General features: G+C 44.4%; 1 protein-coding gene across 1 annotated transcript in view; it reads right to left on the minus strand.

Moving 5' to 3' along the window:
* Positions 1–4,626: 4,626 nt before the first annotated feature.
* CD63 (CD63 molecule) overlaps positions 4,627–13,806 on the minus strand; it is a 28,405-nt gene continuing 19,225 nt past the window's right edge. Inside the window, exons 3-8 of the mRNA XM_069758375.1 lie at positions 11,338–11,526; positions 11,176–11,250; positions 10,032–10,127; positions 7,709–7,846; positions 5,665–5,748; positions 4,627–5,315 (exon numbers count right to left, since the gene is read on the minus strand). Coding sequence (XP_069614476.1) covers positions 5,250–5,315; positions 5,665–5,748; positions 7,709–7,846; positions 10,032–10,127; positions 11,176–11,250; positions 11,338–11,526 — 648 coding nt within the window. The 3' untranslated portion in view covers positions 4,627–5,249. The remainder of the gene's footprint in view (positions 5,316–5,664; positions 5,749–7,708; positions 7,847–10,031; positions 10,128–11,175; positions 11,251–11,337; positions 11,527–13,806) is intronic.

Genomic DNA, 13,806 nt, shown 5'->3' on the forward strand with positions numbered 1-13,806 from the left:
AGGTTCTCTTAGAGAACCTAGGTCCTCGAACGGCAGGGAGGACTTCCTGGCCACTTTTGAGACCGCCACATCTCTCTGTCCCAAGATGAGGATGCTTCCTCTTCAAAGGGATACCTTCTTTTTAGGGAGGTAGTTATTTGGGACCTCTTTTCCGGCCTTTGCCATTCCCTTTTGATTAGTTCTTGAATTTGATCGTTAACAGGGAATGATCTCCGTTTCTTCTTTTGTAGGCCACTGAACATGAGTTCTTGGGCTGTCTTTTTGGCCTTCTCCTCTACCAGCCCCATGGTAGAGTGAACAGCTTTAATAAGTTTATCTGTAGCCTCTGCTGGAAAGGTGTCTTCCTCCTCAGAGCTACTATCAGAACTGCGGGCCGTATCAGAATCCTGCTCTGACCCCGAGGAATCCCTTTGGGATGCTATAGAGGGGCTGGATCTGTCATCTGTGTCAGGTGTCTGTAATGCTCTTACGGACTTAGAGACTTCGGACTGGATCAGAGATCTTAGGGTGTTTCCTCTGCCACAGTCTGGTTAATACAGTCCTGACACAGTCTTTTACCCCAAGATGACATTAAAGGCTTTTTACATAAGGGACATTCTCTATTTTTAGTCTTCGCCTTATACTTTTTGGGGACCTCCTATACTCCACCCCGCAATGTATGTAAGAAAAGAGGGGAGAGACGGAGATAAGAGAAGAGAAAAGAACAGACATTAGCGTACTGGACTTTCTCGTAGTTCACTCACCACTCGGACATTTTCAAAGTACGGGTACTGGATCCGGAGGTTGGCTGGTTTTCTCCATGTCTCCCAATGAGACTAGGGACCCCTCCTTGTTTCGCCGATCCGTCCGTATACTGTCAGAGCGGCTTTTGCTGCTGACATGGCGGGTCTGGCTCTTTTCGCTTGAGCGAGACCGCCTCTCCTGCACCTCTTGCTGTGGTATCAAATGCTCTGGCGAGAAACTCTCCATTATACACACCAGCACACAAGAGTAGTCACCTTCAACCTGCCTGGCTTTAGTGACACATGGCAGCACTTCTAGCTCGTTTAAATAGAGTCCCTTTTTTTTTTTTTTTTTTAAAGGAACCACCTGGTTGATCCTGCCATCGCTAGCACAACGCCTGCGCTGTAAAAACATGCCCAAGCGCGCACCTGGCAACCACATCCGGTGCGCGCTTTAATATTCACCATTTACCTGGTTGATCCTGCCTCTGTCAGAGCAGCGCGCGCGCACCCGGCTTCACTACCGATGTGCGCCGCTGTACTATGCTCCAGGCGCGCATCCGGTCACCACTTCCGGTGCGCGCCGCCTTTTTGGGTCCCCCCGGCGCCATGCTCCTGCACGAGGGTTCCCACTGCCGCCGGCTCCAGCGCCTGTGCGCGCTTTACCTCCAGGCGCGCACCCGGCTGCTTGCGGTGCGCGCCGAAGAATCTGTCCCCCCCCGCTGCGTACATACCTCTCTTTCCCGGATACCTGGTGTCGGCTGGAGGGAGGCTTCCGGGAGTATCCACGCCACAACGTCAGGCAGCGCCTCTTCACTCACCAGACTCTGCTTCAAACCTCTGCCTCAGGTACCGTCAAGGAGGAGGGGGAAGGGGGGAGACCTGCACTCGACAGGGAGGGCCACCAAACCTCCGAGGAGCTTACCTCGCCAGGGCACCGATGTGCCTCACGGGCTGCATGGCCACCTTTGGTCAACAGGGGGGGCACCATAAAGTGACCCCCGTGGACAGGCAGGATTTCCGCTCGACAGGGGGGGGGGGGGGGGGGGGAAACGCGCCTGTGGCCCCCGTGGAGCATCTTCACCCGGGTGTTCGCCTCGCGGGCTGTGGCCATGCTTCGCTCAGGGGGGGGCATGATATACATTGACCCTCGAGGCGACTACGGGTACCTGGTGACGGGTGCAGCAGACAGCGTCCGCCCAAATCCACCCGACCCAGGCATCCTCTTCTGTCTTCAGACGACTTCCATCTTGAGGGTTCCCCGTCAAGGACAGGAAACCAACTGATGTGGAGCGAGGAGCCGCCCCTTTTATCTTGAAGGTTTCCTGTCCTTGATGGGCGGATCCCCTCTCTCGTGGTGCCGTCATGTATGATGGAAAAATACTGATTTAGATGGTGCGGTCACTGATCGCATTTAAATGGAGAGATCAATGGTGCATACACTCACTGGGTCCTATTAGCTCCTTGCCTCCTGAAGTCCCTTCTGGCTACCAACTTGGCACTGATGGGAAGCCCAGGCATTCATAGGAGACATTTTAATGAGATTGTGAAACACCATGGTAATGGAATATATAGAGCAAGGGATCCAAATGCTTGCATGAGTAAAGACGATGTGGAGATTGAAGACAGAATAAAAAAAATTCTATATTTTAGTCCTATTAGTAATTGTATTTCCTTTCCAGGAGTCCATCATGACAGCAAGACAGGAGGTAGTCCCACTCGTCCTCTAGAGAAAAGAAGCACAAGATGTTAAGAGCCCCCACCTCTTCCACCTCACCCCCAGTGTCTTTACCAATCACCACACCAGGATGGAAGCAACTCCATTTTATTGAATTCTTTACAAATGTTAACCTCACATAAGCTTTCAGAATTCAGGGGAGGGAATGTAATTGTGCCATAGTCATGATGGACTCCTGGAAATATAATTACTGGTAGAACTAATTCCCAGAATGTCCCTCATGACAGCACAGAGGGTAAAGGCGTGTGCACTACTATTGATGGTGCCAAGGTAGGTTCCCACACCATGTGAAACTTGAAAGAACCTGGCACTCAACTTAATGCTTGTGTGAATTTTTAATGTAGTACCCAAAACGTTTCGGTCCTATGTCAGGACCTTCATCAGTTACGTACTAGTAGTGGAATTTTTGGTATTGGTGACAATGATGTCAGAGGACACACCGTGATCTGCGTCTGCGCAGATAATAATTTGGCAATTTAGAGTGGACTTCTAGATCTCATATCGCTGGTGTGGACACCGGTACACACCAGCGATATGAGATATACAAGTCCACACTAAATTGCCAATTATCTGCGCATTAACAGACAGATCACGGTGTGTCCTCTGACCTTGTCACCAATACCAAAAATTCCACTACTAGTACGTAACTGATGAAGGTCCTGACATAGGACCGAAACGTTTTGGGTACTACATTAAAAATTCACACAAGCATTGAGTTGAGTGCCAGGTTCTTTCTTTCAAGCCTCATGATAGCACAACTGGAGAAATACCAAATCAATGGCATCTCAGGGCAGGACTTTGCATCCATAAGCCAACTGCTAACCTTACGTCTAGCTTGTAGTGTCTACAGAAAGTGGTTATATTAGACCAAGTAGCAGCTCCGCAAATTTAGTCTGTGGAAGCTCTAGCTCTTAGCCCAGGACACCAAAATTGCTCCTGTGGAGTGAGCCTTAATTTTAAGTGGGGCCGTTTTCTGATTTGTATGACTGAGAAATAATTGAAGTAATCTACCTGGATAAAGTCGACAGAGGCTTTCTTGCCTTTATTCCTTCCTGCATACCCCTCCCCCCTTCCATCTCTCCTTCCTGCTCTGTCCTGCTAGGGACAGGAAAAACACTGAGGGTGACGTGGAAGAGGCCTTTAACTTCATGTTTCCTGTCCCTAGAGCAGTGTTCCCCAACTCCGGTCCTCAAGAGCCACCAACAGGTCATGTTTCCAGGATTTCCTTAGTATTGCACAGGTGATAATTGCATTACCTGGAGAGGCAAGCATTCAATCACTTGTGCAATACTAAGGAAATCTGGAGTTGGGGAACACTGCCCTAGAGGATGAGTAGGACTACCTCCTGTCATAAGGGATGCCCAGGGGGAAAAAAATAAAATAAAAGATTATAAAATCATTTTAATTACACTCCCCCCCCCCCATTAAAAAAAAAAAAAAACCATGAACGATCAACATAAAAACAAAGAAAAACAAACAACCACAAAATGGCAGAATAGCTCTTTTTCACCGTTACATCACACTTAGGATCAGGGTTGCCAAAACTCCAGAACAGTCTGTAGGGCACTTTGCCTTACCAGTAATAAAAAAGCAAGGCATCAGTGACTTTTTGGAGCTGAAGAACTTTGTATTGTATTTAACTTAGATTAGATTGTAATTCTCATTTTTCAGCAAATGCAGCTGATGTCTTCATACCAGAATTATGGGCTGTAGACATGCATCGCTTACAGTCTTAATGCTTTATTATTGTTTCCAAGGTGTAAAAAAAAAAAAAAAAAAAAAAAAAAAGTGTGATTTTTGGTTAAGCTGTCCAGGAAAAAAACAAAACAAAAAAAAACCTCAAGTTGGCAACCCTTCCTGGGATGAATTCTATTATATGGTAAAATAGTCAGGGACTGGAGTGACATTCTTTCAGTGAACGCCACCGATTGTCAAGAGATAGACGAGTTGTGGAGTCATAACTTCTGCCCATGTGAAACTGGTGTGAAAACGCTAAATTTTACCAAGAACTCCAAGTTGTGCCTAAACTTCCAACTTTTCAAAGTTTTTTACGCCAAAACGCTGGAGTGAAAGCCTTGATGAATCGGAGCCCAAAGTCTTCAGATGAAGGCAATTACCATATATGTCATTATATCTAATTTGAACAGATTAAACTCAGGTCAGACAGCCGTTCTAATCACTTTATTATTGGCATTAAAAATTTTCCACTTTGTAGAAATAGAAAGTTAGACAGTAATTATTAAGTACGACAGCACATGCTATTCGCAAAAATTACAGGACATCACCCCTTGGCAGCACTTATGGCACAACTTACATACACTTTTTACATTTCTTCTGCATTGAAGATCTAGATATATATAGTCCGCTCCATTATGGGCATTGGCAAAAATATTGCATTAAGGCACTGAAGGAATGTTACAGTATTTAGTATTTTTTATATGATTTTTTCCCCCCATAAATTGTCTTGAACAAGACTGGTAAAGCTTTAAAAATGAGAAATTAAATCCGTTACTTTACAGCAGCTTGTAGGAACATCTGTAGCTAAAATGTGCATTATATATGGAAGATGTGAGTAAGACGTGACAGCTACAGGTTTCCCTACAAACACATAAAAACTAGTGATACAGAGCATTTAATTCACACAGGAAATAACACACTGCCTTATGAAGCTACAGCCTGGCATACGCCAAAAAGTTGCAAATCACGCAAATCCAGCAGAGCCCAGCATATAGCTTAACATGGCGACGGAGGAAGTGACAGTACGGCGCAATCTTCTACACTGGAGACGTTCACATGACTTCATACCCACTGCGGATTCCCTTCATTAGACAGCAGGCAAAGATGATTCCCAAGACCTGAAAGAAAAATCAAAAGTATTAATGCAACTTAAAACTACTCCAGTCTCACACCGCACACTGTCCGTAATGGTGGTTTTATTACATAGTCCTATAGTGAAGAACAAATATTCACTTTTTTTATTGCATATCAACATAAGGTGGAAAGAAGCCAAATTTCATAGATCTGCTGCTTCAATAAGACACTCATCTTTGGATAAGAGGTAGTCCCAGGTCCAGCACCCTCCCAAGTCAGATTTATGACAGGAGAGTTTCCTTCGCCATGCTATGACTATTGAAGGACTCAGACAGTGCCGATAAAAGGTGCAAGTGTAGAAAAATCCCTCTAAAAATGAAAATAAGGACTCACCTCGAAGAAAGCAATGCCCAAGGCAACTCCAGCGATGATGCCTATGTTGGTTTTGAATATGGCTTCTATTGTGGGCACACAACCCTGCGTAAGGAAGAGTAGGCAGAAGTGCCAAAATCAGTCACTAAAGTAATAAAGCTTATTCGTCATTCATGTCCTACATATATTACTATTCACAATCATTATGGACTTTTGGGATTGGGAATTTTTTTTTTTCTACAGCTCTCAAAGATCTATTGAGAACAAGTAACAGATTATCTAATGGATAGCCGATACCATCAAGTTCTATTGTCCGTGCTCATCTTCTTGAAGGGGTAAATCGCTGAAGTAGAAGAAAAAAAACCTGCCATCCGAAAATATAGGAGGCTCACAATAAGACAAGTTATGTGCAAAAACGAGAGCACAGGATGTGAAAGTTAGTTTCTGACAAGTGGATGACATTTTCACACGTGAACCTAGAGGATATACACACACACACCTCATATACATCAGCTGTAACCGTGCGGGGGGGAGGGGGGGAAGAATCTAGTTTTTAAATTTTTTTTTAATAGCACGGAGACCAGAAGAATAAAGTGTCTCCAGCCTCCTCACCACTTCAGCCATCTCTGGATAGCATCTAAGGCATACAGACATAGTGGAGATTGCATGTCAGTTGTGATCTGTATACAGCCAGTAGGTCATCTAGGTTCATGAATTAATGCAATTCTCTTTTATAGGGCCATATTCACATTGTTGGTATTGCCCCCATTGATTTTAGTGCACAAATGCAAAGGAAGCCTAATATAGAGGTATAAAGTCTATGCTATATTTGGTAACTTAATCAAGACCTCAATGAGTGCCTCAAACAAGTGTAAAGCCGGCCATATACATAAAAAATCCAAAGGCCAAAATGAGCAATCAGCTGTCAGCCATCTCTTCCGACTGCCCCATACAGACAAACCTTTCATTCATCTGAACAAGAAGTGCTGGGTGGTAAAATTCACACATGATAAAGTCTGATGATCCAACCCATCATCTGTGTGACTGGCTGCTAACCTAATGTGTAAGGGGGGGGTCTTACAGGAAATGTTAAGATTCCATTTTCATCAATGGAAAAAATGTAAAGTATTAATGTTTTAATGATCTAAATCATGGAAAATATTTTCAAAAGTTTTGAGGTTTTCAACTTTTAATAAACACTAGGGGGAGCAGCTGCTGGCATTTGCAGTGAAAACCTACTGTAGCATTAGCTCCCACTGGGACTGCAGGAAATGGACCCCAGTAAATGGACCCCCTCCTGGGTGTTTGCAAAAGGATAAAGCAGGACAACATTCAGGATCACAGTGCAGAGACATTCTGTTGGTGACTGTAAAGTGATACGGAGCCGTGGAGCGTCTTCTACTCCAGAAAACACGGTCATTATGTGGACAATTCTGTATGAAAGGGAATGTGCTGCTACAAACATGGTTTTGGAGTCTCCATTTCAGAAATTGTTCAGATTTTTGGAGGTCTTGGCAGATGCATTACATATTAGTGAACCTTTTTGAATACACATTTTATTATCCCACTAAGGGAAAAAAGTAGTTCAAAGTTCTGCTGCTGATTATGACAATTACGTGAAAACAGTGCATTATGGGAAACCCCAATGACAATTGCACAATAAAGCTGGTTGGTCACATTGCCGTAGCTGGGTGGGACCCAATTTTATTCAGATGGAGGAGAAAATTGGGCAGACTGGATTTCAAGCATAAGGCCGAGATCACACATGCGAGAAATAAGTCCGAGTCTCACATGGTAATACCCGGCTTTGCCGCCATCACTCAGGAGCGGAGTGTCGGCCGCATAGCAATACATGGAGCCGCACGCTCCGCTCCTGAGGAACGGCAGCAAAGCCGGGTATTACAATGCGAGACTCGGATGTATTTCTTGCATGTGTGATCCCGGCCTAATCCTTTTACTTGGGAGGTGTCTGGAAGCAGCTTACATCCTTCCTGCATTAAAGTAGACCTATGCTGAAAACCAAGAGAAAAAAAAAAAAAAAAAAAGTGCTTCTATGCATACTTACAGCAGTATAAATGTTGGTCAGGTTCTTGCCACAGTTTAGCAAAAACTGCTTGCAGCAGGAGTCGGGCACGTCATTTGTACCTTTAAATGGGTCATAGTTCTTCCAGTCGGTAAAGTTATTGGCACCGCAGCACTTGAACTGGAGAGGAAGAGGACAATGTGGTTCGGTATTGGAAGCAGAAAGTTATGGGTATACAATAAACTTGTAGTTGAAGTTTTATTATGAACCATAATAACGATCACCGAACGACATTGCAAAAACGTGGCAAATTTTCAAGTAAATTGAATAAGCCTTTCCGGGATATACAGCAAACAAAGTTCTGCAATTGTCTGATATATTGTGTAACTTATTTCTTCCATCTCTGCTCGCCCTTCCTGAATAGAAGATAAAATAAAAACATTCCCCATACTTGTCTGCCTTAGGCCGGTTTCACACGTCAGTGGCTCCTGTACGTGAGGTGACAGTTTCCTCACGTACCGGAGACACTGACTCACGTAGACACATTAAAATCAATGTGTCTCTGCACATGTCAGCGTGTATTCACGGACCGTGTGTCCGTTTGGAAAACACTGAGACATGTCAGTGTTTGTGGGAGCGCACGCATCACACGGACCCATTAAAGTCAATGCGTCCGTGTAAACATGTACTGCACACGGATGCTGTCCGTGTGCCGACTGGGTACCACACGCACCGTGCAGGAGACATCGCTAGAGTTAAGCGCTGTCCCCTGCTTTGGGTGCTGAATCCAGAATTCATTTTTTCTTCCCAGCAGCGTTTGCTGGAGAGAAGGAATGAAAAAAAAAAAAAAAAATCAGGATTTTGGTTTTTTTTTGTGTGTGTTTAAAATAAAGTTCCCGGTCAACTCCCGCCTGCCTCCCCCTGCGCGCCCGCCCACTGGCATTAAAATACTTACCCAGCTCCCTCGATGCTTTTTCTCAGCGTCGCTGCTTGTCCTGTATGAGCTGTCATGTGGTGCCGCTCATTACAGTGATGAATATGCGGCTCCACCTCCCATGGGGTAAAGCCGCATATTCATCACTGTAATGTGTGGCACCACGTGACCGCTCATACAAGACAAGCAGTGACGCTGAGAGGAAGCATCGAGGGAGCTGTGTAAGTATTTTAATGCCAGCGGGCGGGCGCACAGGGGGAGGCAGGCGGGAGCTGACCGGGAACTTTTTTTTTTTTTTTTTTTGTGTGTTTAAAATAAACACAACCCTGATTTTTCATTCCTTCTCTCCAGCAAACGCTGCTGGGAAGAAGGAATGAATTCTGGATTCAGCACCCAAAGCAGGGGACAGCGCTTAACTGTAGCGATGTCTCCTGCATGGTGCGTGTGGTACCCAGTCGGCACACGGCTGCTGCATGTGTGCCACGTGAGCACACGGATAACTCCGGTACCGGAATTATCTGGACGTGTGGGACAGGCCTTAGAGGCGAGGGCTGGTAAGTGCATGAGAGCAAGGTCTTACCAGAGAGGATGGGCACGCAGGGCAGCGGTCTCACCTTCGTTACATAGTGAGAAGTCTTTATTAAAGGTTGTCTAGGTTGAGTCTGCAGTCGCTATATGCGACTGTAGAATCGTGACAGCAAGTCACAAATCTATATTCCCCAAACAACCACCACATATTGTTATATTATTATGTAAAGGCTTTTTTTGCAGAACGAGCTATGGTTTTAATACGTACCATTTCTGGGGTACAAATATTTGATCACTTCATTCCTTTTTTTATGGAAAGCGATATAAAAACACAATTATTGCTTTTTTTTTTTCTTTTTAAATACCTACACCGTTTTGGAGAAATGCTGATTTTTACATTAGTTCAAAAAAGAGAACATGACCGTGCAAGTATTGGTTGCTTACACAGTACACTGCAATACTTGTGTACTGCAGAGCAATATACCCGCCAGCCATTGGCAGAATAACCGGCAGCCTATTAAATATTGCCATATTATTGATCTCTTCATCTATCGGGAATAAATGGCCAGGATTGGATTTTTCTTTTGTGATAGCTGGAAAACTGCTGGACTTCTGTTGATTACGAAGCACAAATATCTGCAATTCCACAAGCAGCAGAATTTACATAGACATTTACAGGATGTAGTTCCTGCAAAATGTCAGTCATGTCAGGAAGCAGTTAAACACTATAATAAAGAGTTTTAACGAGACAACCTTGTCTCGATTTCTCGTTAATTCAAGTTGCCATCATACGTTTACTTCAGCTGAGGATTCCTTAGCCCGATCTAAGTCATTCTATATCAGCGGCGCCTGCTCTGGATGACTAATATAAATCTGCTCATTGGAATGGCAGCCATAACTTACACCTTGCTGAAGATCATCAATTCCCTTCTTTGCTTCTTTAGTCTTATTGTAATTTTTCAGGCCATCTGTAATGGTATCCGAGAATGCACTCTGTAACTAAAAACCATGAAAAAAAAAAAGTCAAATTCACATTTCACCATCACTGGAAAATACTTGATTTGCTCAGACTCATTCAAGAATCCGGCGCAGTAACAACTGATGAGCTGAATGACTGTCAGGGATCCCAAGGCAGATTATGGGATCAATTCCTTCATTGCTATGCCTTTGCCTACTGTTGGAAGAGGGAGAAAAAAACTTTTTTTTTTTTAAACCCTTGGTAGATGGACAGTGTCTTACTGGCTCCCTCTTGTAAGAAAATTGTCTTCCCTCTTTGATAGGCTGCAGAAGATCCTGAGCCCACTAGCATAATTTATACTAGCCCTGCTAAAAATCACGAAGTTATATAACGACAGTCCTCATGTAGCGAAGGGTCTTTAGGCCATACACCGGACACATTAGAAGGGCTATCAATTCTACCACCCAAACTCCACCAGCAAACGTCAAGGAAAAAAGTTATGACTTATTGGTGGCTTACTTTAATCTACATACTGAAAATATTCAACTAAATGTTCTACTTTCTGACCCTCCAATATGAAGGATTATTAGTAGCGATGAGTTAATTATGCTCTGATAATATCCGAGCATGCGCAGGGTCTTAGCCGAGTATCTTGGCGTGGCTGAAATATATTCATGTCCCCGTGGCTGCATGATTTGAGGCTGTTAAGACAGCCTCAACACGTGCGGGGATGGCTTGTTGGACAGCCTCAACACGTGAGATTCCCCAACACATGCTGTCACAGGGACTCGAACATATTAGGAGCATGCCCAGATGCTTAGATAACAGGACCACATGAAGGTCTCCTGCCCTGAAATAACAGCCTCATAGGCATACAAGAGGCTCATTGGCATATAGGCGGCTGTAGCATTCAGGTCAGGAGACCCACGGTTGGTCTGTGCCTCAGGCTTAAGGGACCTCTGTACAAGTTAGTGAAGGGAGAGCAGTATGTTTGGGACTATCACAGCAGAACAAGAGTCTACTGAGATCGATATGCCATCTCTTGATGTACATGAACTAAGTGGGGCTACAGCAACAAAAGAGACTTACCTGACCCCTGTAGACATATCCAGCGATTGCAGCTGCGATTTCCACCAGGAATATCAAACCCAGCAAAACGGCGAACTGGAACAAAAACATGGCATTAAGATATGTATAACACTCATCTTTCTATACCACCAATCCACATCAACTGAAGAGAAGCGTCCTCACCGTGGTGACCATGCAGTAGTTCTCCTTTACAGCTCCACAGCAGCCAAAGAAGGAGATGAAGAAAATGACGACACCCACAGCAATAATGACAATAGGGGGCCCGAATACGGAGGCGTTTTTAAATACTTGCGGGTTGTGCATTTGGACCAGCACATAGATTCCCAGTCCTATGAGAGCACAACCACAAATCTGGAGGGGAGAAGAAAAAGACAAGACAAAAGTCAGATGAATGGCAGGGACAATACATGCATACATCAGCTACCAAACATGAACACGTAGCTCATTCCCAAACAATGTAGAAAATCACTTGACCCCATCAAATGGATTTCCCAACCTTTCCTTTTACAGCCTTAAGGAGCAAATATACACCCAGCTTGGAGTACGCTCAGCTTTGTTTGCATTGTTCAATAGAGATGGTCCTTGCATAAGACAGACATGTAAACCTGCAGAGCCTTAAATGGAACTCGTAACATCTGGAAACGCTATTCAGCTGCAGATATGAGGATAGTCGGCAGGTAAATGGTGGTTAAATCATGTCTGCTAGGCTCAATGGAGCAGTGGCTACAAGGAGAAAATTAAGATTTCTCCCAACAGCAGCTCAGTCATCAGGGGGCTTTTAGTGACCTCTCAGGACCGTGAGCAGCTGTAATTACTTCCCGGCATACTGACAGTCCGCTTCCATGCGCATTGGCAGGCTGTGGTGAGTGCAGAGCGATTATAGCATGTTCACTGTACAGTAAGCAGTGACAGAGCTCTTTGCATAGACCCCTTGACTAGAAACAAGCAGCTGCAGGAAGAATATAACTTCTTTTTCTCCCTGTAGCTGCTGCTCCAGTAAGACGGCTACTCAATTTAAGCGCCACTAACCTGTACGTTACCAATACCATCTGCATGCAAATAGTATTCCTGACGTGATCGGTTCCTTATAAGAGACACTGGAATCCTCACATCCAAAAAGAAGGTCATACATATCAGATACCTGTTGAACAAGCTTGTTCGGCTGACGGCCATGTCTCAACTACAACAATATCAACAGCAAGACACAATCCAACAACAAGCGGTAAGTGGAGCAAGATTCAGGAACGGTTTTGTCTATGGGCAAGTTATCAGTAAAAGACAACCCCTTCTAAGGGCAGATTCACCGCCCAACTGATGGAGTAAAATGACTGCTAATTGGCTACTTGATTGCTGAAAGGCTCCAAAACGACCACCAGCTTAAACAGGCCGACTGCGTTTATGATCCGCACAGGAAGACCAGTAAGATCGGCAGGCTATGCACACAGAATATTGGTCTCGGTAGCACATGGCCTTTATACACAGGATGATGTGCTGCCGTGAGCGAAGATTTATTTTTAAGACCAGTAAAAAAAATAACTTACTTAACAAATGGACATTTTGCTTGTTAGACAATTAGGCTGTATACAATGACTGATTATTGGGAGGAGTTATGATAATCAGCCAGTGTAAATCCTGCCTTAGAATTAAGCAGGATTTGTGACCCGCTTCTCTCCCCAAGGCTGGAATCCCACTAGTTGTCGCATCGGATGCCATATACATTGGCTCCTGCTCTGCTGCGAGCTGAGCGTCAGTGCTCCAATCCTCTCACATGATGGAGGATCACACAACCACCTGACCCCTAGGCAGTTTACACAGTTGTGGTCACGTACCGACTAAAGTCATCTTCTTTCAGCAGAGGTTCTGTTTTCTACTGAGAAAATCATAGTCAATGCCGTGGAATCGTGACCGTGCACGTTGCAGAAGTAACGGCAGAAGTTTTTCTAGAGTCCCAAAACAGCCTAGCTCCTTTGACCATGTGGCATGAATGCTGTTGATCACTAGCTGAAGATTAAACTTATTAGTGGATCAACCCTAATGTTCTCCGTAGGATTCCCACAAGAGTTTCAGGGTAACACAAAATGCTGCAGACCAAGGGCAAGTTTTCACGATGAGTAGTTGATGTTGCAGACTCTGCACCAATTGGTTTGTATTGTTTTCCGCTATGACTTCTCTCCTTTTGGCATGTTGTGTTTGAAATAAAAATGTACCAAGTACTCATGATAAGGTAGTCCAACAGCGAGAATACATTTTTCATCTTTTTACTTAAAACATTTGTAGGTTCAATGTTCCTTTAATAAGGAGGACGTGACACATGCATCATTACTGTAGAAGCGAAACACCCAGAGATCTGCAAACAAACATTCAGCTAGTGCCTTATCTAAAATGAGGTTAATGTTACAAAGCAGACACACGCCCTAGCTCTACCAACAACCCACCAAGGGCACACATGACTTGTTCATAGTCATAGGCCAAATATTGTGCTATGGAGTCAAACCTTTATGTCTATGATACATCAAGCAAAGACCGTTCACCGATCTGTCACATCATGAGTGCAACAGCCTCTTTAAAGAGACTCATCACTTGCCATTAACGTCTTTTCGGCCAGGTTTAAATGACCTCTCCCGAACCAAG

This window comes from Ranitomeya imitator, chromosome 3 (genome assembly GCF_032444005.1).
Source record: "Ranitomeya imitator isolate aRanImi1 chromosome 3, aRanImi1.pri, whole genome shotgun sequence".
NCBI lineage: Eukaryota > Metazoa > Chordata > Amphibia > Anura > Dendrobatidae > Ranitomeya > Ranitomeya imitator.